At 35.4% G+C, this 27,245-nt stretch overlaps 1 protein-coding gene across 1 annotated transcript; it reads right to left on the bottom strand.

The window, feature by feature from the left end:
* Positions 1 to 1,572: 1,572 nt before the first annotated feature.
* LOC150020041 (UDP-glucuronosyltransferase 2B31-like) lies at positions 1,573 to 22,053 on the bottom strand. The gene is made up of 6 exons (XM_090266797.1): positions 21,296 to 22,053; positions 18,876 to 19,024; positions 10,209 to 10,340; positions 8,137 to 8,224; positions 7,056 to 7,275; positions 1,573 to 1,935 (listed from the first exon to the last, which is right to left on the bottom strand). Exons 1-6 carry the CDS (start codon positions 22,014 to 22,016, stop codon positions 1,656 to 1,658), a joined length of 1,590 nt encoding a protein of 529 aa, XP_090122923.1. The 5' UTR covers positions 22,017 to 22,053; the 3' UTR covers positions 1,573 to 1,655.
* Between the last annotated feature and the right edge of the window lie 5,192 nt (positions 22,054 to 27,245).

Genomic DNA, 27,245 nt, shown 5'->3' with positions numbered 1-27,245 from the left:
TTAACTAAGATCAGTGCCTTCATCATCTTTTATATGGTATTGGCCGTTTTTTACTTTTCTGATTTGCCTGTTGATATCTTCCATTTATTTTTGTCTTGGAACGTTTGATGTTTTGTTTGTGATTTATCTGTTGTAAGTGTTACTGGATAGGTTTGAGGAAAATTAAGCCTATATGCATGATTTAACATTGTTATCTACTATGGCACTGTTACTTCTGTTTTTCTTAAAATTATTTCAAATATCTAGAAGAGTTAGATGGAAACTGTAGTGATAATCTTGTTCTGTAATTCCCCCATCTTTGAAGTTTTATTTTGTTTCTAAAATGAATTCATGCCTTATTCTAGAGAATGTCTATTGTGAGACTTAAATGATGGTCTTTTTGACCAATAAAGACAGGAGTGGTTTTTTCCCTTGGACCATTTCCATCCTGGTGTTTTAGGAGGACTTTAAAAATCCTGGTGATTTAATTTTCATATGTCAATAAAATTTACATGATATTTTTTTTTTTGCATTGGTATTGATTATGGTCAGTCATAGTGTGCCTAGGTTTAAAAAAAGAGATGATTAGATTTTTTTGTTATGCCAAATGATTTAATTTTTTTGTATTAGGTCAATGGGAAGGATGGAACAAAAGGCTTCTGAGGAAAGAGAAAGGGGATGAGACACGCATATCTAGTGTGGTTATAGGGAATAATAATCATTATTTCAAACTCCCACTAATACATTGAATTGCTCCCCATATCTGTAAGTAGATGAGAGGTGTGCTTTGTTTTTCAAGAAGTGGGCATATATGTGGACATACACGTTTGGAGAGAACAGAAATTCAGTAAGTCCCTTTAGAGTATAGATTCTACATGATAAAACCTACAATTGGGACTGTATATCCATTATCCAAAGCTGAATGAGACTGAAAGCAAACAGGTGAATCTTTTTAAGGAGGTGCGAGGTAAAAAGAATTAGCTACTGAAACCACAGTGGTTCATAAATAACTTAGTTTTATCAGAGGAAGCACCTAGCTGTTGTTTTATTTCTAAATCCAAGTATGTTTGTATGTTTTGGTGGTAAATTAACTTAAACTAGATGAAGGCAAACGACTTGCCATGTCTTTAGGTCAGAAGTGATGCTGAGTCTGGATGTACAGAAAAATCAAGGAGCATTACTGGTCTCCCAAAACCAAATGGAAAGGTGAATCTTTGTACACAGTTCTAATTTTTGAACAATTTCTTTAACAAAAGATAAAACTACAGAATTTTGCACCAAAATGTAGCTAAAATATTCTGAGTATTTGCAGAAATAATATTAACATGTGGATAGACTACTTACTGTTCTTGTGTCCTTGTGTATTGTTTGAAACACAGTTAAGCTAATTTTTCCTGGCTTATCTTAGAAATTGTAGTAACAAATATACGTATATATATAGATATATATTTGGTTTTACTTCTGTTTTAGTTTTTATCAGATTTTATCTTTGGCATGACATATTTATAACTCTTAAACAGGTAGAAATCACTTGAAAACAAATTTTGAAATGAGAAGCTAAATTGTGAAAAGTAACTTTGTCACAGGAGGAAGTGACCCTTACATTACAATTTATTGCTGGAATAAACTGGAGAAGTCCCATCTATATGGTATATCCACTTCAGGTTTCAGAAACACTACTCCCTTTTTCCCTTTTTTCCTGCTTTAGCAAATATCTGGCAACAAAACAGAACACATTTTGTGACGACAAATATAGCAGTTGTCACACAGGCCAGCAGGAACCCAATCACATCCAAAGAGTGGTACTGGAACCAGGTGAGGTTATAGGAGGCTGGCCGCAGGTGTTTGGCTCCTTTGTGGCGCATGACAAACTCGATCCAGAAGACTGCTCGATCCAAAGGCTTCACTGGCTGGTCATGATGAATTCTGGATAGTTTCATAGCATTCTCTTTATATCTAAAGGACAAACACAAAGGTGCTAACACTGAAAGGGATTAATTTGCCTAAGTGAAATATTCCCATGAAAGGGTTTTGAAGTGTCATATATATGTTTCAAATAAATGTCATAGAATTGCAGAAGTATATTTTTATTTGGGTCTTCATAGATGGTTTGGCTTTAAAATTGAAATTTTCTGATGACAAATATTTTACAAAGCGAAGAAGGAAGATAAGGTGGGAAACTTATCTCTTCTCAGCAGAGGAAGTAATAGGGGCCATTCTAAGGGCTATAAGTGTGAACAAAAAAGGGGCTACATGGCAGGCTTGACAAGTTCAGTATAAATTTCTAACTGGGTAGGTTTCAGTGAGTAGTCTTGTCCCAGGTCTATAGCTTCCTTAGTAAAAAGTTAATCTTTACCTTCAATGAGCCTGTCCATTGTTCTTATGAATCAAGGATAACATACCATTGAAAGCCCAGAGTCATTTTTTGGAGGCATAAACTCAGGCACCAGAGCACAATGACCACAAGCTTCTTTTGCTGCTCACATGCCATTTATTTACTATAAATGTTAATTATTCTGTACCTACCAATATGAAAGAAGTATGTATCTCTCCATTTTACTTTTTATCCAATCCTAGAGGTTCCCCCTGCCCTACCCACCTCTACTTTGCTTTCACACCTCTTTAATCTAATGCTAGTGTATTTTATGTAATCTTTCTTGCATTTTCTCATGTGATTCAAAACACATTAAAAGGACTGCCAAACTGCCATTCTCCAGAGCATTTTCTCATCTGTTGATCTAGCTTCTGGGCCGGTCCTCAGTTATTGGCTCAAATAAACTTATGTAAACATTTTTGATAGTTTTGGACTTTCTTTCCTCAACATAAATCAGATGGTGAAATACAGTTTTAAGATATTGCTGTCAATGTTTAGAAGTGTAATTTTTTCATGGCAGGAGGTATGCGCCCTTACTGGTCCCTGTGCTTCTACTCTTTTCTCCCTAAATCTGTTATCTGTTTTCCACCCAGAATGATATTGTTTTCAAGCACATAAGACTATCACATATTTTTGCTCAAACTTCCATTTGGTTTCTCAACATATTTTGAATAAATTCCAAATCAGTTTTGGCCTATAAGACTCTACATGGTGTTAATGAGAGAACTATAGACCCTAAATGACATTATTCCTGCTGAAAGACCATGATGCAAAAACTAGATTTAATACCTGATTTATGTGAACTTTGAACATTCTCCAGAAATATAACCCTTACCAACCAGTCTGGAATTTTCTGATCAATACCAATGAGGTAATCTGTCACTTAGGTCCTCTGCATCTTCCATTGGAAGAAGAGGCAATCTGTATGATAAACCCTTGCCATTCCTTTCCTGGAAAAAGATGCCCAGTCTAAAAATAATCTTTTATTCTTTTTGTTGATGTTTTCCCCCACTCCTCACACACACACAATCTTGTGCCTATACAAACCTTCCATTTTGGACAACCCATCTGAGAGCCCTTGTAGTTGCTAATGGTGTACTGCCTGATTCATAAATCACTTACTACAGTCCATTAGGTCTTCAAATTTACTTGGTTAAATTTTGCATTCTGATAATGGGCAGACCTTTGGCAACCACCTCTCCTATCACTTTTTCCTATGCACACTCTATGGTTGTCACATTGGCCTCTGGCTGTTCAGTGAAGCTGCCAAGTGTGTTTCCACCTCAACACTTTTGCACATCTGTCTCCTCTATTCCTCTCCTGGAGCTGTCTTCTGTGTGATACCCAAGGCTACCTTCAACTTCTGATGGAGGCCTTGACGTCAATGTCATGTCTCAGAGAACCTTTTTCTGTCCACACTTATTGCACCCCTAAGCATTTCTTCTGTTGTTTTTTGCACTATTTGATCCACACATCTTTATATACATGTGCATTGTTTTAATGTGATTTCAAATCCCCTTATATGAGTTAAGTGAAGTCGTTTACAAAGACAAAAATAGTTCTTTTGATGTAAGAATGAAATTGTGTGGTTATGTCATTCTACATCCTATGTTTATTCCTAAGCAAAGGCCCTCACCCCCAATCCAGGGGCTTATTGGTGAGAAGATGTGGAGAAGCAACTATATGGCAAGAAAACATAGACTATAAAACTGAGAGTTTTTTAGGACTATTTGAGAAATTTGGTTTGGGCAGGGTGACTTCACTAACCAAAAATCTCTCCAGAGATCCTTGGGGCATTCCTTCCTGTCTTGGCAACATAGGTCTCTTAGGCAGTGGTGATAATCCTCAAAGCAGCCCTGTGAGAGATCAGCCAGCCTTTCAATTTAGGACTTTGCTCCCTAGCAACCTGCTTTAGCAACAGGGGACTTTTACTTTTGTGTTGGCAGTTGGAAATCAGCTCTTGGTTGGTCACTGATTCTTTATTAAATTTTACTTCATTCTTTTATCTCTCCTTTCCTGTAACAATAATGTGATTAACCAGTCATTTGTTTGAAATGTATACATTTCTTTATTTGGCCTATTAGGAAATATTGTGTTGTACACTATTGACATGTGAAATTATTATCATTTCCACATGAATCTGTGCTATATAAATTACTAGCAAAGACAGAAATCAGTCTTTGAGTATAACTTGTCACACCCTCAAAGCAAAACAAAACATTTTGTAAAGAATACCCTAAATTTCAGTGTAAAACCATAAGAAAAATGTCTGTATCCTAAGTAAGCAGCTCAAAAGTTCATATTTCATTGTTGCTTGGTAAATTGTCATGAAGTAAATATACCAATGTACCTACTACCTAGATAATGATATAGGATAACACAAGCTACAGAAGCTCTCAATTTCCTTTGACCTTTTAGTCACAAATTTCTTCCACAAATTACCACTATCATTAGTTTTAACATCATAGATTAGTTTGTCTTATTTATATATTGGGATCATATAGCAATACTTACTAGTTTTTGTCTTTTCTATAGCAATTTTTAGTTAATTTTATTGTAGTATAGTAACCAATGGATGATGGTAGCTCATTATCACTTCATAATGTTTGATGGACATTTGGATTGCTAATATATATTTTTAGCTATTTCTACTATTGCTAATGTAACTATCTTTGTTTGTCTTTTGATTTACATATTTATACATTTTTGTTGTGTATATACCTAGAAGGGAAATTGCTGCAAAGAAGTTGCATATATGATTTCAGTATTGACTCTGAATTATTTGAAATGTTGTTTAATTTTAAAAATATAGAAAAATTTTAATTTAGGATTAAAAAGTATTTAATTCTAATCTGGTTGGGCATGCCCTCTTCTTAATTTGAAAATTTTCAAATACCAAGTCTTGGTTTTTGCCCTAGCATGTATGTTCAATTCCTTATGTTTTTTTCTTATGTTTATAACTTATGTTTTTAAAAAATATGTGTTCTCCACTGTTATATATATGTCAAAAGGTTGCATTTTAAATTGTGTTTAAAATCTTTTATTGTATATATTTTGTCATTTTCTTTGTATTATAGAATAAAGACCTTTAAAAACATCCTATTATGATTAAAAACTTGTATTTTGGACTTTTTAATTTACTTTTACTTTTTTTTTTTCACTTGGGGATTTATTAATAGGTGTTACCAATTAATAACTTGTTTTGTTTTGAAAAATTAACCTATTTATTATTAGAAAATGTTTAATCCTTATTTTTAGTAGTGCTTCTGGTATACTATATCTGATAATAGTATAGCTAAATCTTTTTTATGGTCATTGTTGAAATAGATCATTTTTCTATACTTTTACAATATTCTTGTACACTTCTATTTAAGCATACCTTCTAAGTAGTATATATAATTAACTTTTAAAATCCACTCCAATGTTACTTGCATTTAAATGATTTAGTCTGTTTACATTTGCTGTAACTACTGACACCTTTCCATATAGTCATACAAAATCATAGATAGCAGTGCAATAGTCCCTTTTTATATCGTGGTTCGCTTATCATGGCCTCATTGTATCGTGGGACTTTTAAAAAGATTATATTTAATTATTTATCGTGGATTTTTCACCATATTGAGGGATTTTGCAGTACTGTATACGTATGTTGTTAAAGTTTAAGAGTGTAGAATATATTTAAGAACATAAGTAGTGTTCATAAAAGTGTGGAAAAGGTTAATAAGGGAGTGGGAAAGGTTAATAAGGGACTGGGAATGGTTTATAAGTGTGTGGGAAGGGTTTATAAAGCCTTAAAATATATATAAATACTAAAATAAATGTAAGGTTTCTACTTCTCCAATTTTCACCTTTCACAGGGGTGTCTAGAACATAATACCCGCGATAAGTGAGGGAATATTGTATTATAAGAGCCAAACTTAGAAACAAGCAAAATGTCCTTAAACTAATAAACCGATAATTAAAATGTCCTATAATTATCACAGATTACAATTTAGCCCTGCAAAGCTACAACTGGGATGAAACTAAAAAACATTATACTGTGTGAAAGAAGCCAGTTTCAAAAGGCCACATATTGTATGGTCCTGTTATGATGAAATGTCTAAAAGGACTAATTTATAGAGACAGAAAGTTGATCAGTGGTTACTTGTGCGAGGGGGATGGTGACTTCTAAGGCATATGAGATGTCTTTTAGGATGATGAAAATATCCTGAATATATATTATGGTAATAGATTCATGTAGTTAAATGTTATCATTTTAACAGGTGAATTTTATAGCATGTACATAATATTTCATAAATCTGTTAAAATTAATAGAAGAAAATAAGTTTTTGAGTGTAAAGGGACTTATAGTTTCATACATGTCAGGTATTGAATTGAAAGATGCTATGATTTTTATTCTGGTTCATCATTGTTCCATCTATGTATTCTATCATATTCCTTAAGAAAACATCCTTACAATTATCTATACAACTTAATTTTATTGGAGAATAAAACTGTTGCACTAGTTGGATACCCATTAAAAAATGGGGTTAAAATGCAACTTTGAAATAAATGAGTGGTTGACAGTGAGAGTATATTTAAGAGGGGTTAAATTACTATACTGATGTCAAATTAGCCTCTTAAAAATAGGATGAAACTCATATGCACCATTGACAAAAGAACCTTTCTATCAATACTATCTATTAAAAAGTGTGATACTTACGAAGGATCATTAATGACTGTCTTCAATGCATTGAGCAAATCTGCACTAGACATTTTGTTGAAGTTCAGTCTGACAGCAGCTCCCTTGGTCTTCATGTGAGCGATGTTATCAGGTTGATCCGCAAACAAAGGGATGCCCACCATTGGGATCCCATGGTAGATTGCCTCATAGATTCCATTGGTTCCACCATGAGTTATAAAGGCTTTGGTTTTTGGATGACCTAGGATTGGGTGAATTTCAGAAAATTATGGATTATAAATCTTAGAGTAAAAGGAGTGTTGGGCAATAAAGGCCCTGACAGGGACAGTGTATTTCATAACAGATTAGTATGCATTTCAGACTGTATTACAATGCCTTTTAGAACTCAAAGGCAGAGGCACCTACAGCTTCTGGAGAGATAGTGGAGGCTTACATAGAAGATTGGTGTGTTTCTTATCACTTGAAAATAAAAACAAGTTGCCAATGAACAAATTGAAAGAGAATATTCTGGATAAAATTTAACAAGTGCATGAAAAAGAGTGGCGAGGCATGTTAGAACATGTTCTAATAATAAAACAGTGAAATCACTGAGTCTGCTATGTAGGGTGTCAAGGCAGCAGGCAATGTGATGGCAGTGGCACAGGAATCAGAGGAAGGAAAAGCCACACATTGTGAAGCAATACATTATTACTTCAGAAAGAGATCTTGAATTTTTTCCCAATGGAAAATGAAGAGTCACTGGTAACAAAAGATGAGCTGATGCTTTTCAAAGGCACTTTGCACCCTTAAGTGGGTTAAAGCATGAGTTTAAGGAGAGAGTACGGAGACAGGAGTGATGATCATAAAGTGTTGAGATGTTCTCTGTGAGAGGTAATTACACATGAAATAAAGATATTTTATTTGTGGCCATATGGAATGTGACTTTCTAAAATAAGATGCCTACTGTTATTCTTTCCCCCTACAGCTGGGAAATACATATAAGGAAGGTGATTTTTATTTTTGAGGTTTTTCAATAAAAAGTGTTCAATAAATTTCTTTCCTAGTGAACTGTTCATCACTCTGGTTGAATTGACTATAATTTCAGTGTTTTCCAGAATCTTACCAAGAAGGTCATTCTGGGGGATCCATTTATACAGACGAGTATTTGTCCCTAGTGTATCTGGTTTTTTGCCACCATATCTCCATATAACCTGTTAGGGTAAAGAAAGTGACATATTCCATGAGTCAAAGTTTGGAGTTATGGAGTATTAGAATCCAAAATAGATAAAAAGATATCAAGTTCAAACCTTTTCATACTACAGATAAGGAAATGAAAACAAGGCATATTAATGAGAACCAATGAAACAAAGCAGTCGATACTCATATTATCTGTACTTATTTTTATATTCAGTTAGGTATTAATGTAGTCATGATGTTAGGGGATAGACAAATAAGATTATCAATGGCCCATTCAAGCATATACAATTTTTTAGGTAGTCATATAGTTGTACTGCAAAACCCAGCAAATTACTAATAATCTACACACTTATTTTGTTTTAACTATTTATTATACCAGCTCTCATCTACCAGATCTAATATTAACCTGTATATTTCTTTTTGAATGTTGGGAAAGTGGTTTATCTATGTTCACTATTTCCATATTTTATTTTATTAGAGTTTTACATAATTTGAATTACAAAATAAATACAATCAGTTATTTGTGAAAATTAAATCATTCTTATGTTTAACAATTTATTCTTAATAATAAATAATTTCTACTTTAAGAGTAAGTTTAGCTTCTTTTAGAAGACTAATTATGAATCACTACTTCCTCTGAGAAAAATTTCAAGTGGTAATTTTTACATGAATTTAGTATTATCATTCTACCTAGGATTGAAAATTCTCTTAAAATGTAGAAGAGTTTTTGAAAAGCCATTGGTACATCATAAATAATAGTATAGCTGTTGAAATATCAAATTGATAATGATGTTAAATTTTACTCAACTGATGGTTGACACTTCACAATGTGCTATATATAATACACTTGACAACATTGACTAATAAAGTTAATTAGTCATAAATGGCCAAGCAATTTCTAAGTCCAGTACCAGAATTAGATTTTGTTGGTTTTTTTGAAATTTCTGAGAAAGCCTCATATGCTGGATTCTAGTTTATAAGTAGTTAATATCTATTTGTTACATGTTAAATTAATTTCAATGTCTCAGCAAATTAGCATAGGTGATAGGGAGAAATATCCATTATAGAAAACTAAAGAAAGGTACTTCACAAATACCCACAGACTTTAAGTGCATTTTATGTATTAGATAATTTACTACCATATTTTATGGAGAAGCAAGATCTCTGAAACTATCCCATGCTAGGCTTCCTTTTGTTTGACTTTCTTTTTTTTTAAGAGTATATTACCTTCTTCTTCTTTCAGGAGAAGTAATTATTATTCTGTTGGGTTGTTTCTGGGTGACATTTTAGAAAACACAGGGTCATCTTGAGGAGTGGACCAAACTCCACCCTTTCTTTTATGTCTTCCTGCTTTAGAATTTATCATGACTCAGCCCACAAGGGAGGTTTTCTCTCTTTTTTTTTTTTTTCACAAGCTGTTTTTCTGTTTCTCTAAATCATTGAGGCTGACTTTGGTACCTTTGTTAGCCCTGGACATCCCGTCTCTGAACATCGCCTTGAAGAACACATTGAATAGGCCTGTTACAAAATTCAGAGAAAGTAAGACAGGCCTGGAATACCTGGTAAGCCTAAACTGTATGATGTCTTTCAGACGGTTATCATTTGTTATTTTATGTTACTGTTAAGATGTAATTGCTTTCTGAGAACATCTGCAGTGTTACAGTTCCCTAGGAATCCTGGAAGAAAATGGAGCAACTGACAGGACCGAGTTGGGTGATATCTGTACCTGCCTACAGCACTGTTTTAATACCAAACCTCACAGTGTCCCTCTGAAATATACTTCTTTGTGAGCTTCATATTAATGCCAATGTTATTGTCAATCAAGACACCCTAAGTACCACTTTAGCACCTGCATGTGCATTTTGTTTTTAAATTGATATCTGAGATAAATTGGAGCTATCATAATAGTTTACCTTTCATGTAGAAATGTCTGTAATCAGACCCTTCACAGAGTTTAACACACTCATTATTTTTCTGCTCTAAGGTACTTTATCTAACCTTTTGAGGAATCTGGGCAAGGGCTGATGCAATCATATTGGCATTTTCTTCTGTCAAGTTAGTGACCATTGACCCCAGGGTAAACACCACAATGCCATCTTCACCAGAGCTCTGGGCGAACTTTTCCATTTCCTGTGAAGGAAGAAATTTTCCCATCACAAAAGAGCAACAGCAGAGTGAACACTATTGAAAGGATTACTGCAAACAACTAAAGTGAAAAAAAAAATAATTGTTATAAGGAGTTATTAGTATAGATTCTTTTAAGATTGTGATAAAATACACATAATATAAAGTTACCATCTTAACTATTTATTTCTAGGTATACAGTTCAGTAGTATATATGTCCTTATTGTTGTGCAACCCGTCTCTTGAACTTTTTCATCTTGCACATTGGAATTGTATTTCTTATACTCTAATTCTCCATTTTATTTCCATTTCACCCATCACCGACAACAATCATTTTATTTTCTGTTTCTATAAATTTGCCTAGCCTAGATACTTTACATAGGTGGAATGCAGTATTTGTCTTTTTATGAGTGGCCTATTTCATTAGCAAAATGTCCTTAAGATTCAGCTATGTTATAGCATTTGTTAGGATTTCCTTCCATTTTAAGGCTTAGTAATATTCCTCTACAGATACTCTGAACACCAGAAAGATGAACAAGTGGGTCTTAGAGCAAATTAGTCCTAAAATATCTCTGGAGTCAAAAATCACAAAACTGAGGCTTTCATTCTTCAGGCGCATCATGAAAAGGCAGGGTTCTTTGGAAAAGATAATAATGTGGGAAAAAACAGAAGACAGCAGGAAAGAGGAAGATCAAATGTGAGATGCCATAAAAGAAGCCATAGGCATGAGCCTAAAAGAGCTGAGAGGGCTGTTCAGGCTAGGATTTTGTGGACATCACTTATTCATAAGGGCACGAGGAGTCAGAGCTGATTCAAGGGTGCAAACACACAGTACTCCACTGTGTGTAAATACCATATTTTGTTTATTGATTTATCCATCAATGGACCCTGTGTTCTTTTCATCTTTTGAGTCTTGTGAATACTGTTGTTATGAATATGGGTGAGGAAATATTGCATCAAGATTCTCTTGTCATTGTTTCAGATATACCCCAAAGTGCAATTACTGCACCACATGAGAATTGTTTTTAATTGTTCGAGGCACCCCCATTTCTTTTTCTATCAGTGGCTGTTTTTAACAGACCTAATCCCTCAGTTCCTTAGGATCATACAATTGCCGAGCTTGAAATCCTTTATTTCATATATTTGTACGTGGTGTGTGTGTGTGTGTGTGTGTGTGTGTGTGTGTGTGTGTGTGTGTGTGTGTGTGGCGCTGGCTGGGCCACAGGAAGGTGCCAGTTGCACTCCTCCCCTTAGGTGTGCCTGCTCAAGCCCAGACTGGAGCCTCTCAGGGAGATTCGCTCTGAATGTCCCCGCTCTGAGTGGAGCTGTCTTCCCCGGATGGAACTGAGCCCAGCAGAAGGGGGCAAGTGGTATTTATTAAAATAGATCTAGGTAGTCTTCTATTGCGGGTGTCACTGGCCCACGGGAGGGGAGCAAGCTGCATGCTGCGCTTCCAGAGACCCTAATGGAGCTGCACTTAGAAGTTGCTGGCTCTGAGCTGGGCTCCCTGAATCCTTCTCTTCACAGAACTGAGTCCAGCTGGATGGGGCCAGGGAGACTTGGAGGAACAGATCAAGGCAGGTCTTTGCTGGGGGTGGTGCCAGCCCTTCGGAAGGGAAGAGACTGAGCTGCACGCTTCCCTCAAGCTCTGTAGCTGCACAGCTAGAGACCCTTACAGGAGTTTCTGAGAGCGTTGAGCCACATGCCTTCTTCTCCCAACAGAATTGTGCTAGACAGGATGGCACCAGTGGGATTGGGAGGTGCATATCAAGGCAGCCCTTCACTGAGGGTGGCACAGGTCCATGGGAGGAGAGCAAGCTGCTCATCTCCCCTTCGCTCCACAGCCATGCTGCCAGAGATCCTGACACGGGTGACTTCTGTTGACGGTGGTGCCTGTTTAACCTGCGGGAAGGAGGAAAGATTGGACCCTGTTCCAAAGCCACACAGTTCATTCACCACCTGAGAGCCTGCCTATAGCTTCTCCAGAAAAAGAGCACACCCCATGTCCCTGTGGGTGCAGCCAACAGTCCTTTCTGGTATTTTCAGTTCCAGGTTACTGCACTCTGCCGTCCCCCTCCCCCATTTGTACTATAAGAACAGGAGTGCCTGACCCTACAAGATAGTGTTGTGGCATGTTGACTTAGGACTGGGACCTCAGTAGCTGACCTTCCAGATGTCCCTCTGGAGCCAGGCCACCCAGATCTTCTATTTATGGCTTCTGCATGCCCTGAGTTGTCTTCCCTCTACCAGAGCCCTGGATGAGTCCCCAAGAGCGAGCTCCTGTGCGTTGGCCCCTTAGAAGAGCACTAAAAGACTCCCTTCTTCTTCCAGCAGACAACAGTCCCTGTTAATTTTCTCTGCCTGATGCTATGCAGACGTTTCTTCCTAGCTCTGCTGCTCTGGTTTGGGGGATCACGACATGGTATTGAGGCCCCACGATCCTCGGGGGGTACTTTTGCAGCCCAGCTGTCTTTCCAGCTTCTCAGCTGCCCACTCTGGGTGCAGGGACCAGCCTTCTTTGCATCTCTGCCCTTATTACCAGTCTCTGTGTAGCTTCTATAAATTCTTGGATATAATACTCCTTTTCAGTTGTCTTTCAGTGGGTCATTCAGGTTGATTGCTCTGTAATTGAGCTGTAAATCCTGTTTCACACTGGGAGGAGGTTTGTGTAACTTTCATCTACTCTGCCACCAAGTTGGATCATCACATGTATATTTATTAGAGCATTTAGTCCATTTACATTGGAAGTAATTAGTGATAGGTGTGCTTTGCCATTTTAGTAATTGTTTCTTTGGTAGCTTTTGTAGTTTTTTTCTGTTTCTTTATTGATTTCTCCCTTTCAGTTTGCTGGTTTGGTTTATTTTTTTAGAGGGGGCTCTTTTTCTTTGTTTTTGTTTGTCTGTTGGATTTTTTTTTTTTTTTTTGCTTTTTTTTTTTTTTTTTTAGGCTATATTTTGTAGATCTATGGTTTGTATATATTGATCTGTATCTATTCCAGTCTACTTTAAGCTGATATGCATGTAAATTTAATGAGCTACATTTTACTGCCCCCTCTATGTTTTTTTTGACATCATATTTTACATATTTTTATTGTTGTACATCTCCTATATACTTATTGTTAATGTGCTACTTTTGTGTTTTAAAGTTTACAATAGCTTTTTAAGTGGCTGATCCATTGTGTTTATTACATACTTGCCTTTACCAGTGAGATTTCATTCTTATTTCTAGTTATGGCCTTTTTATTTCTGTTTAAAGAAGGCCCTTTAACATTTCTTGTCAAGCTGATTTATTGATGATAAACTTTAATTTTTGCTTGTCTGGGAAATTTTTTTATTTCACCTTCAATGCTGAATGATAAGCTTGCCTGGCAGAGTATTCTAGGTTGTAGGTTCTATTAATTTAGTACATTAAATATAGTCTGCTACAACCTTCAGATATGTAACTTTTCTCCTTAGAAATCAGCTGATAGTTTTATGAGATTTCCCTTGTATGTGACTAATTGTTTTTCTCTTGCTGCCTTCAAGAGCCTCTCTTTATCATTAGTTTTTGTCATTTTAATTATAACATATATTAGTGAGGATACTTCTGTGTTCATCTTGTTTTAGACTCTTTGAAATTCTTGAACCTGGATGTCTGTTTCCTTCCCCAGGTTGAGAAAGCTTTTAACCATTTTTCAAGTAGTTTTTCTTGCCCTCTTCTCTCTCTCTTGTCCTTCTGGGGCTCTTGTAATGTGAATGGTTATATTCTTGATGTTGTTCCAAAGGTCTCTTAAACTATTCTTGTTTTTTAAAAAAATTCTTTTTGCTGTTTTGATTTGGTGATTTTCACTATTCTGTCTTTCAAATTGCTACCCCATTCTTCTTTGTTATTTAATCTGATATTGATTCCCTCTAGCAATTTTTTTTTTTCATTTTAGTTATTGTATCCTTCAGTTTAGACTGGTTCTTTTTTTATATTTTGTAATTCTTTGTTAATGTTCTTACTGTGTTCTTCAATTTTTCTGTCATGTTTGGTGAACATCCTAATCTTGTGGCCATTATATTTAATATTTTTCCAGCAAATTACTTATTTTTGTTTCTTTAGGGGTTTTATTCCCTAAGTTTTTATTTGTACTTTCATTTGGAACATATTTCTGTGTTTCCTCACTTGCTTTTTTCTGTATTGAGTTTTAAGAATTAGATAAAATAGCTGCCACTCCTGAACTTGATGGAGTGGCTTTTGAAGTGGTTGTCTGACGCATCCGGGGTTCCTTGGCATGCAGGCTAGCCACAGTTAAGGCATTTATATGCTGAGCTTCCCAGGGTGCACCCTGGCAAGTTGGCTGGCTGGGTTTGGAGCAGCAAAGGTCATGTGGCTGCAGCAGTGCTATGGCAGTTCGGCTGTCTGAGCCTGGAAAGGGTGTGGGGTGAGCTGCCTAGTGCATACTATGGTGGCCTTGCACATGGACTACAGCACTTAAATTGAATTTCTGCCCATGCTCTCTGTGGAAAGAGAATGTAAACAATGACATTCACTGGCACCTCCAATTCCAAAGAATTTCCACAGATTCTGGGGAGTTCTCACAGTTCCCCAACTTTCTCTATGCAGTCTCTCTCCTTTGGTTGTGCAGAGACTGCTTAATCGACCCTCAGTTGTTTTTCAGGAGGAGTTGCTCTACATGTAGGTGTATAGTCAGTGTATCCATGGATGAGTGTGAGTTCAGATTCTTCCTATGCTGACATTTTTGTACCTCTTGCCTTAAATCACTTTTTACAAGTTGGAGAATCACCATAACTCATGAGTCTGGTATTATTGTCTGAAATTTCCATAAAATAGGCTTAAGATTCCTATTTAAAATCCAGAATTTTACCTGTATGGTTACTTATTTAAGTGACCATGTTTCTGGCTTATTTATGTATGACACCTTTTTCTTTGAAATAATATTTAAAATGGATGATTTAGTAGAATGTGCTATGTGTAACTGGTTGTAAGGGGCCCTTACCATCACCTCACTGAGTCCCCCAGTGCCCCACAATGGGAGAGGTGCAGTTGGGCTTTCTGCAGCAGAGATATGGTCACCTTCTTGAGTAGCTCAGTTCAATGTATATAACGTTCCTGGTGAACTCATGTGCACCTGGAATTGTGTCAGAGTTATTCTGACTGTGTTCCCTGATCCTTATCAGTTTTCCAATTTTATTACCTTCTATACTTGAAAAATTTCTTATTGCTCAATGTACTTACTCCATCCTTCCCCCCAAATATGTAAATAGCCAAAAGTTTAATGGCTATCTGGTCCAAACTTCATACTCATTTATTCTACCCCTCTGATCATTTGTTTTAAATTGTTTATTTATTGTTTCTCTGGAAAATAATGACCTAACCCTTCTAACATGAAATGTTTACTTTTTCATTTTAATCATTGTTTCAAGCTTTTGTTTTAAAAATTAGTATATAATTGACATATAACATTCTGTAAGTCTAACATGTACAGTGTGTTGAGTTGATTCATTTACATATTATAATATGATTACCACCCTAGCATTAGTGAACACTTCTATCATGTCACATAATTATCTTTTTGTGTGTGTGCCAGGAACATTTAATATCTAGCCTCTAGAAACTTTCAAGTATATAATAGAGTATTGTTGGCTCTAAGCACTATATCTCCTAAACTTAATAATCTTTGAGTTGCAAGTTTGTACCCTTTAATTATTAGCTTCTTCTCAACTTCCCATTTCCTCTTCACCAATTTGGTAGAATAACCTGTGAAGTCATCTGGGCATGGCCTTGTAGAGAGCATTTATTTCTACTTCAATATAATTTTTATTTTGTAATTACAGTTGACACACAATATTATATTAGTTTCAGACATACAGCCCAGTAATTAGACATTATATAACTTACTAAGTGATTATCCCAACAAACCTCATACCCATCTGACACCATAAATATTTATTAGAATATTGACTATATTGCTTATGATGTACTTTACATTTCCATGACTATTCTGTAACTACTAATTTGTACTTCTTAATCCCTTCAGCTTTCATACTCATGCCTTCAAGCACCTCCCACCTGGCAACCATCAATTTGTTCTCGGTATCTATGAGTCTGTATCTGTTCTGCTTGTTTGCTTATTTTGCTTATTAGATCCAATTGTTGATACATATGTATTCACTGCCATCTTATTGTTGATACTTTTTTTTTTTCTTCTTCTTAAAGAAGACTCTTTAACATTTCATATACTACTGATATGGTGGCAATGCACTTTTTTCTCTTTTTCTTGTCTGGGAAGCTTTTTATATCTCCTCCGATTCTAAATGATAGCTTAGTTGGGTAGATTAATCATTGTTGTCAGTCCTTGCTTTTATTACTTCTACTCTGTGTTCCTATTAGTTTGCCTTTTTAGTTTCCACATATAAGTGGTATCATACATTATTTGTCTTTTTCATTGTGACTTATGCTACTTAGCATAATGCCTTCATGGTCCACCTGTACTTCCCCAGCTGGTAGGGTTTCCTTTTTTTTTCTCATGGCTGAATAATATTCTATTTTGTGTGTCTGTGTGTCTGTGTATGTATTTCACATCTCTTTACCCATTCATTTGCTGACAGATACTTAAGTTGTTTCCATTTATTGGCTATTGTGAATAGTGGTGCAATAAGCAGGGTTTTATGGATATATTTTTGATATCTTGTTTTCCTAACTTTTGGACATACACCCAGAAGTTGGATTTCTGGATCATATGGTAGCTTTTTTATTTCTCAAAAAAATCCATACTGTTTTCCATGGTAGATGCATTGATTTTACATTTCCACCAACAGTACACAAGGTTCCGTGTTTTCTTATAGATCATTGAGTTTTCTTACACAGCTATTTAAAATTTTTTTATTGGGTAAGTCTCCATGTCTGTATTTGGTTTCTGGAGGATTATTATTATACATGGTGATGTAATGTTTTCTTGGTTTTTCATGTTCTTTTAAAATTTTGCATTACTGATTTTTGCCTTTGAATTACCTTTTGTCAATACTAATATAGATAAGGCTTTTTCAGACTTTATGTCATTATGCCTTCTCCCTGCTCTTTGCTCCCTCTTGTGGGAGAATTCTTAAGTCTCTATCTCTTGCCTCCATCCTATAAAGCACCAGGACAAATGCTGATAGCTTCCCTATTTTCCTGAAGGTGGTGCTAGAGCTTGTTTTTGATTTCTCTCTTGTCAGCTAACCCTTGCCTGGATTCTGCTCTTGATTGGCAACCTTCTCCCAAATCTTGCTATTGCTGATGTCCCTAAGAGTTTATACATGGAGCTGAGTGTAGAGAGGAAGAAGTATGGATTTGAAATGTAGTTCACTGTTGGTGCCCACAGGCCAGTTGGGGGAATCTGTCAGAGACGTTTTCTTCCTAGTTTGTGATCAGGCTTCCTGATGGAGTACAGGATGCAGTCAGGAGGAAATGTATCTCTTTAATGCCCTCTGGGTATCTTATGTGCTATTCTCTTGATTTGCTCCCTTCCACCAGTTACTGAGTTCCTAATATAATATTCTGGATGCTGTGAGAGAGAAATGAGTCCTTTGGAGGCATTCTGAACACCAGGGAAAGCTCATCCTCTGCTTACTCACTCATTCTAGACCCTGTTGGAGAAAAAAGCTTGCTTTCAGCTTTAAACTGTGTTGTCTTGGAGGAGGAATGATGCTGGCCAAGTCAAGCTTCCCTCTAACTCACATCAATGCATTTAAACTCATATATTTTGTGCTCCAATAGTGTGTTGGAACCACTCCTCTAGAAATCTCAACTTCACAAGAACTCTAATCCATAGGTCACTGCCCAAATTGGGGTTTATAAGTGCTCCTGGGTTTCAGTCACGAGGGGCTGGAACTGATTCACAGTATCCTGTAGGCATCACAGCCAGTACTGGTGTCTTCCTGCCAATTACCCAAGGTACAGGTGGGTGAGATTCTTCCCAGGTCCCTTGGCATATAATACTGGATCCCAGAACTTCCACAGAGGCATTTTTGCTCATGGATAGATAACAAATTTTTGTTGTTCAAGGGGCACAAAAAAAGGGATCTCTTTTTCTCACTTATACCTGGTTGCTGTTGTCACACCTGAGGTATTATGATCCATTCTCATGGGATGTTCTCTAGCATTATAGTAGCATTATATTGCTTCTTTATTACAATATCTTTCACACAATTTTATTATTTGCTTGTATGTTTTCAAGTAGAATATCTTGTGTGTGAGAGCAAAATTGTGTCTACACTGCTCCTCTGCATACCATGACTTATCCCTGCACTATGCTTGTGACTTAAATTTTTTTCTTTGAATTATGGCTGATACATTCTTAGTGTTGAATAAAGAAGGCTTTAATTCAACTGACCCAATTTCCAAAGTCTCCCAAACCTTATAATAGTACAGAAATATATGAGTTTCTAATTGTCAAGTTATTTTACCCATATTCCCATAATTTTATCACTGTGATCAGACATTCTAAATGAAGAACAGAGAATCATTACTACTAAAAATTCAAAGTAAGAAAAGTAAAACAAAGATGAATAGGTTTACCTTAGGCAAAGGTTTGGCAGGCTTGCAGTGGAGTCCTCCAACAAATTCAAAATGTGGCAAGAGTGGGCGAGGAAATTCAATGTCCCAATAGGTTCGAATGAGCCACATTTCTGCTTTCCCCATTAACTCATATAATGTAGTGGGTCTTCCTGAAAGGAAAAAACAAACAAACAAAAAGTAGATAAAATGAGAATATTGTAATGTGAACATATTATTTAGTTTTCTGAAAAAAATGTTGGAATAATGTAGCCAAAGATGTTTAAAGTGTCTGTGGTTTTATAAATAAATATTTATATAATATACATATTTTATATTGTTATGTATACATATGAGCTATATATACAATAAAGTGTAATAGTTTTTCTTCTATAACATCCCATCAATACATTCATAATCATAGACAATGACTAAACCTAAGCAACTATAGAATTAAACATATATTTGTTTACTCTGTAAAGCTGCAAAAGTAACAGATGCAAATGTGAACAATGATTTCAACTCTTTAATTAATTAATTCTACCACAGCCATGGAAATACTTTTCCCTAGATCATTCAGTGTGGTTTACACAATTGAGCAAGCTATTCACTGGTACTATAACTGCATTTGGTTTATTTTAGGAGCTTAATAATACTTGTATATTAATAAATATATTTACAAGTAACTGCTGGAATATTTTCATATAGCATAATAATAGATGTCTTCACTCTTACTTTTGGCTTATTTTATCTTTAAAAAAGGGAGAGTTACCACAAAATATATGGGTTGGCCAAAAGGTTCATTCATTTGTTCTTCTTAGCTGGCCTTTGTAGTGCTTAGTTGTCTTTAACTTCATTTGAAACAATTTTGTTAGATTGTGTTGTGACAGCTGTCATATCAGCATGCATTTAAAAAAGCTTATCAAAACTGGTGAATTTTTGTGTAGCCATTTTAAATTTCAGATAATAAACGACATTTTTGTCATGTTATACATTATTATTTTGAGAAAGGTAAAAACGTAACTGAAATGCAAAAAAAAAAAAAAAAGATTTGTGAAGTGTGTGGAGGTGCTGTGACTGATCAAACTTGTCAAAAGTAGTTTGTGAAATTTCATGCTTGAGATTTCTCGCAGGACAATGCTCCATGGCTGGGTAGACCAGTTGAAGTTGATGGCAACCAAATTGAGACATTAATTGAGAATAATCAATGTTATATCACACAGGAGACAGCTGACATACACAGAATATTCAAGTTAAACATTAAAAATCATTTGCACCAGCTTGTTTATGTTAACTGCTTTGATATTTGAGTTCCACATGTGAAGTGGAAAAAACCTTCTTGACTGTATTTCTGCATGCAATACTCTACTTAAACATAATGAAAACATTGTTTTTAAGACAAATTTTGATGGACAAAGAAAAGTGGATACTTTACAATAATGTGTAATGGAAGAGATTGTGGAGCAAGCAAAATGAACCAACAACGACCACAACGAAGGCCGGTCTTCATCCAAAGAAGGTGATGTTGTGTGTATGGTGGGATTGGAAGGGAATCCTCTATTGTGAGCTCCTTCAGGCAACCAAATGATTAATTCCAACAAGCACTACCCCAGTTAGAAAAACTGAAAGCAGCACTCCACAAAAAACCTCTGAAATTAGTTAACAGAAAATGCATAATCTTGCATCAGGATAAGGCAAGACCACATGTTTCTTTGATGACCAGGCAGAAACTTCACAGCTTGGCTGGGAAGTTCTGATCCAACTGCCATATTCACCAGATATTGGACCTTCAGATTTCCATTTATTTGAGTGCTTACAAAATTCTCTTAATGGAAAACATTTCAATTCCTTTTAAGACTGCAAAAGTCACCTGAAACAGTTCTTTGCTCAAAAAGATAAAAAGTTTTGGGAAGATGAAATTATGAAGTTTCCTGAAAATGGCAGAAAGTAGTGGAACATAATCGTGAATATATTGTTCAATAAAGTTATTGGTGAAAATGAAAAATATGTCTTTTAGTTTTACTTTAGAACTGAACTAACTTTTTGACCAACCCAATAGTTCACTGACTTACACGTCCACCCTTCAAAAAATTTTTCAGATATTTAAACAAATGACTTGTAAGTACTTAGCGAAGAGATATGAAATAATTAGAAATTTCAAGTTACAGATTCCTGAGTCTGAGATAGAGCCACTCTATCATGAAAGAATCCTTTAGGTAATATAGCAAAATAGTTCAGTTTTTAAATCAAACCAAACTATACAGGAGGAATTAATTCTTCAATTACGCTATAATTTCAGCATATCCATAATATTTGTGAGAATGAGAGATCAATTATAATTCTATTTTACCATTTACTTCTATAAAAGTCGAGTTATGCAAACTCACTTTCCAAGGCACTAAGAAAGTTAGAATTTCATACTACCAAGAAAAAACATAACTTACCTAGTGTTTCACTACAGAACTGATTCCACTTCTTTTCATTATATGGTTTGAACCAGAAGTCAAAGTAAAGCACATACATCATATTTTTCACCCTCTCCATGAATGTCATTTTATCACTTAACTCTGACAAGATAACAGGTACATAGGATGGAGGGAATGGAAGTCCTCCGCTATACTTTTCAACTGTATAGCCAGAAAAGAAACGGAGACTGTACACAAAAGGTATTTTAAGTAGCTCAGCCAGCAGCTCACCACAGGGTCCTACAGCATCTGCAAGAACGATATCAAACTTTGATTCTTGTAGTTTTGTCATAAGTTTCTTGTTCGAAACTGCATCTTTACAGAGCTTTTGAACACAATCAGTATATTCCAACAACATTTCTTGCACTGCTGAAAAATAAGTCCAAAATGTATCTTTAGGCATATATGTCCATGCAGAGATCAGGTGTTTGAAAAGATTCTCAAAATCATCTTTTGTTAAAGATGTAGGATAAATCTCAAATTTAATAGTAGATGGTTTATTGGAGTCAACAAAAACTGAAGCTGAAGATATCAGAACAGTCACTTCATGACCTCTCTGGACAAGTTCATCCAGGATTGTCTTCATATTGATCCAATGGCTATATTCTGTGGGCCACACCAGCACCTTTCCACAGCCCCCAGGGCTAAAGTGACAGCTCAGCTGTAGCAGCAGAATAACTGAAATCCATTTCATAGACATCCTGCTGGAACACAATGCTTCTCTCCAAATTGGTGATCCCTTCTGTCATTGTTTATGCTTATCCAGGGAGAAATCAATAGGGAAGTTAAAATATAACTCTTACTCCTTAAAGTAAATATATTACAGTTGTATAAACAACAGGGCATTCAGATATAAGTGGAAAATGCTAATGTAGATGATCTTGTTTGTAAACAAGTGGATTTAATATCTGTTCCATGATTATAAGTGCTGTCAATGACCTTGCAAGTCTTCTTATTTCTACTTAAAAGCCCTTCTTTAAGTAGAAAAGGAAAGGGCATAACCAGAAATAAGAAAATATAAGAAAGAAAAAAAAATCACAGGTATATTTAATAAATACAGTAAATCAGACATTTAAAATGCTAGTATGAAAGTGAAAAGAAAAAATTATGTAAACTCAAAATACAATACATTGTTAGAGGATACACAACACAGAAAGATCTAAAACATGACATCAATAAAAAATGTGGGGGGGTAAAAATATGATTTTTATAAAGTATATTATACTTAAATACATATTAGCTTAAAATAACTGCTATAGATATAGAAGAATATGCATAAACTTTATGATGACTACAAAGCAAAACCTATAAAAGGATATACAAAGAACAAAAAGGAAGGAATACATAGAAAACAATAAAGAAAAACAGCAAATCACAAAGGAAGAGATTAAGGGAAGAAGAAAAGAACAGAGAACTATAAAAACAACAAAAAACGAACAAAATGGCAATAAGCATGAAGCTATAAATGATTACTTTAAATATAAATGTATTTAATTGTCCAATAAAAAGATGTAAGGTGCCCTAGCTGGTATGGCTCAGTTGGTTGGAGTGTTGTCCCATAGACCAAAATGTTGTGGGTTTGATTCCCAGTCGGACATATACCTAGGTTACAGGTTCAATCCCCAGTTGGGACGCATATGAGAAGGCAACTGATCGATGTTTCTCCCTCACATTGATATTTCTTTCTCTCTTTTCCTGTCTCTCTAAAAGCAATGGAAAAGTGTGCTTTGGTTAGGATTAAAAAATGTTTTTAGAAAGACATAGGGTGGCTAAATTTATTTAAAAAAACATGCCCCATCTATATGCTGCTTACAAAAGATACTTCAAATTCAAAGACACATATAGATGTAAAATGGAGGGATGGAAAAGGTATTTTATGCAAATAGAAATTAAAAGAAAGATGAGGTAACAATGCTTATATCAGACGAAGCAGACTTTAAAATGAAAAATCGTAAAAGAAAAGCAAAAACTGTTACATAATTATAAAGAAGTCAATCTAAGTAGAGAATGTAACATTTGTAAACTTTTGACACCTAAATAGGAGCACTTGAATATATAAAGCAATTGTTAATGGACTTCAGGTAAGAAATCCAAAGTAAAATAATAATAGTAGGGGATTTTAATACCACACTCACACCAATGGATAGGTCATCCAGACAGAAAATTAATAAACAAAGAATGGCATAAAATGTCACATTAGATTCAGTCAACTTAATAGACATTTATGGAACATTTCATCCACAAAATGCAGAATACATATATTTTCAAGTGCCCATAGTACATTCATTATAATAGATCACATGTTAGGACCAAAAAACCCTCAAAAAATTTCCCAAGATTGAAATTATATCAAGCATCCTTTCTGATTACAATAGCACAAAACTAGACATCAACTATAGGATGAAAACTGGAATGAATGGAAATAAGTAAAAACTAAGCAACATGCTACTAAACAACTAATGGATCAAGAACAAATTAAACAAGAAATGAAAAGTATATAACAAATCTAAATGAGAACACATTTTTTTCAAAATGTACAAGATGAAGCAAAGCAGTTCTAAGAGGGAAGTTCGTAGCTATACAGACCTACTTCAACAAACAAGAAAAATCCCAAATAAACAATCTAACTTTACATCTAATGGAACTAGGAAAATAACAGATGAAACCCCAAGTAAACCCCAAGTAAACAGAAGGAAGTAAATAGTTAATATCAGAGCAAAAATAAATGAAATAAAAAAACCTATTGAGAGAACAGAAAACTAAGAGATGATTCTTTGAAAAGAAACAAAACTGATAAACCTATAACCAAACTCATCAAAAAAAAAAAAAAAAAAAAAAAAGAGAGAGAAATGCCAAGTAAATAAAATCATAAGTGAGAAAGGAGCAGTTACAACTGACACAACAGGAATATAAAGACCCATTAAAGAACCTTGGATGGTGTGGCTCAGTGGATTGAGCACCGGCCTGTGAACAAAGTGTGGCTGGTTCGATTCCCAGTCAGGGCACATGCCTAGGTTGCACGCCAGGTCCCCAGTTGGGGGCACATGAGAGGCAACCACACATTGATATTTCTCTCCCTCTCTTTCTCCTTTCCCCTCTCTCTAAAAACAAATAAATAAAATAATAAAATATATATATTTAAAATATATATGTATTTTTAAAAAAGACCCATTAAAGAATATTACAATTAGATGCCAACAAATTCAAAAATCTAGATGAAACTGATAAACTTGTTAAAGTATACAACATTCCAATACTGAAATAAGAATAAATACAAAATTTAAATAGACTCATTACTAGTAGTGAAATTAAAGCAGTATTAGATGGACTTCTGGTCAAGACTGTGGCATAGGTAAATGTGATACTCTAATTCTCCAACAACCACATCAAAATTACAACTAATTTACAGAACAACCATCATTCATAACCTTCTGAAAACTAGCTAAACAGAAATCTTACAACTAAGGATATAAAGAAGAAGCCACATCGAGACTAGTAGGAGGGATGGTCACAAGGGATGGGCTGGTCTCACACTCACATATGGCAGATAAAATCTGGGATGGCTATCTCAATTGTGGAGGTCTCCCATGAGGAGCAAGTGGTCTCAGTGCTTTTCCCCCCAATCTGAGGTTATAGTGCCAGGAAGAGAAGTCCCCATGACCTCTGGCTACGAAAACCAGTGGGGATTGTTGCTGAGTGAGACAGAGGACTCCTGAAGTCTCAGGTATTCCTCTTAAAGGGCCTAGACATGGACTTATTTGGATTCACTCTCTCTGAGCTCCAGCACTGGGTAGCAGCTCAAAAGGCACTGGGGATATACAGAGAGAAACAGAAAAATCTCCAGAAAAAGTATTAAACAAAATAGAGGCAAATAATTTACTAGATATGGAGTTCAAAATATTGGTTATAAGGATGCTCAGTGTACTTAGGCAAATAGTGGCTGAACTTAGTGAGCACTTAATCATTCTGTATTTCTCATTCTTCTAACAAGAAGTTGATGCTATTCAGAGAAAAACAGAGCAGGTTCCCTTTTCCTTAAAAGCCACTTTGTATTTTTATTTTATCTTTAAAATCCCCTGGAGGGTGGGATTTATGGCAAGCATGAAAGACAAGAAACCTGCTAGTTAAGACCCAGGTTCCCGTTTTGGGGTCGGGCTCCACACAGCAGTTGTCAAAGTCTTTTGAACCATGCCTGTCTGTCTCCCACATCAAAATATATAAAAACTCATATAACTTAACATCAAGTAAACAAACAATCCAATTCAAAAATGAGCAGAGGGCATATAGATAGCCAAGAGACATATGAAAAGATTCTCAACATCATTAATCATCAGGGAAATTCAAATTAAAAACCACAATGAGTTACCACCTGACACCTGTCAGAATGGCTATCCCCTTTAAACTAATAAATAAGTGCTGGTGAGGATGCAAAGAAACAGTATGACTGAGTAGTATGCCATGGTATATAGGCACATATTTTCTCTATCCAGTCCTCTGTTGAAGGACACTTTGGTTGTCCTTTTTCTTTTGCAAATTCAGATCTTTACCCTCTTTTCTTTTATTCTGTTGTCATAAATTCTCCCTGTTTATGCTCTAAGTTTGTTGGTGATCTTATTCGTGTTTCATGATCTTTTGTTCTTTATTTCAGGTAGAATAATCCCCTTGAGTATTTCCTGCAATGGAGGTCTTCTGGTGATAAATTCTCTCAGCTTCTGTATGTCTGAAATAGTCTTTATTTTTTCTTCATAAAGGATAACTTTGGTGGATATATTACTCTTGGCTGGTAATTTCTCTTTCAGTGGTTTGAATATTTGGTTTCACTCTCTTCTGGCTTGTAGAGTTTCTGCTGAGAAGTCCAATGATAATGTAATGAACTTTCCTTTATAAGTTACTTCTTTTCCCTGGCTGTTTTAGAAATTTTTCTTTATCATTATTTTTTGACAGTTTCAACACAATGTTCTTTGGAGAAGACCCCTTTGAATTGAGGTAACTAGGTGTTCTGTTTGCTTCTTTGATTCAAGAATCTAGCTCTTTCCACAGATTTGGGAAGTTCTCATCAACTACTGGTTTGACTAGTTCCCTCCTCTCCATTCCCTTCTTTCTGTCTCTTCTCTGGCATGCCTGTTATTCTTATATTGCTCTTTCGAATGGAGTCTGATAGTTCTCACAGAGTTCTTTCACTTTTTAATGATCAAGTCTTTCCTTCTATCTGAGTCATTTCTAGATTTCTATCTTTGAAATCACCAAGTCTTTCTTTCATCTGGTCTACTTTATTTCCTATGCTCACTAGTTCATTCTTGATCTCTTTTATTGAGTTCTTCATCTCCAGAATTTGTGCTTGGTTCTTTACTTAAGTTTCAATATCATTTGTAAAATACTAATTTTGTTAGTTTGTTTTCTTAGCAAATACATTGCCTGTCTGTATAGTCTCACATCTCACTGAGTATTTTCAGAGCTGCAATCTTGAAATGTCTGACATTTATATCACATATTTCCATGTGTTTAAGTTTTCTTTCTGGAGAATTTTTATTTTCTTTCTGAGCTGTCTTGCTATCTTGGTTATTCATGGTATTTCATACATTCCTTCTCTGTCTAGGCATCTATGTCTGAGTGATTTCTTTAGCAGATTAATACAAAGAGGTCTTTCTATTATTTTCTAGTAGTTAGTGCTGAATCACATGTTTTTTAGCTCTGTGAACCCCAGCGCTGACTTCCACAGTGTAACCACAATGTGTTGGGGTGGGGTGGCCTGGGGTAATTCTACTACCTTTTTTTTCTTTTTGCCCTCCCAGTAATGGCAACCTTGGACCTCTGCGGAGTTTCTCCTGCACTCTGGCCCAGCTGGGGCCAAGTCACAGAGTACCTCCTTTCCTCAGGGAAAATAGTGATTCTGTAATAACAGTTGTTGGGTTTACAGATAAGGTGTTCT

This window comes from Furipterus horrens, unplaced genomic scaffold (assembly GCF_987537825.1).
Source record: "Furipterus horrens unplaced genomic scaffold, mFurHor1.1.pri manual_scaffold_2, whole genome shotgun sequence".
NCBI lineage: Eukaryota > Metazoa > Chordata > Mammalia > Chiroptera > Furipteridae > Furipterus > Furipterus horrens.
This window is presented reverse-complemented; position numbering and strand designations above follow the sequence as displayed.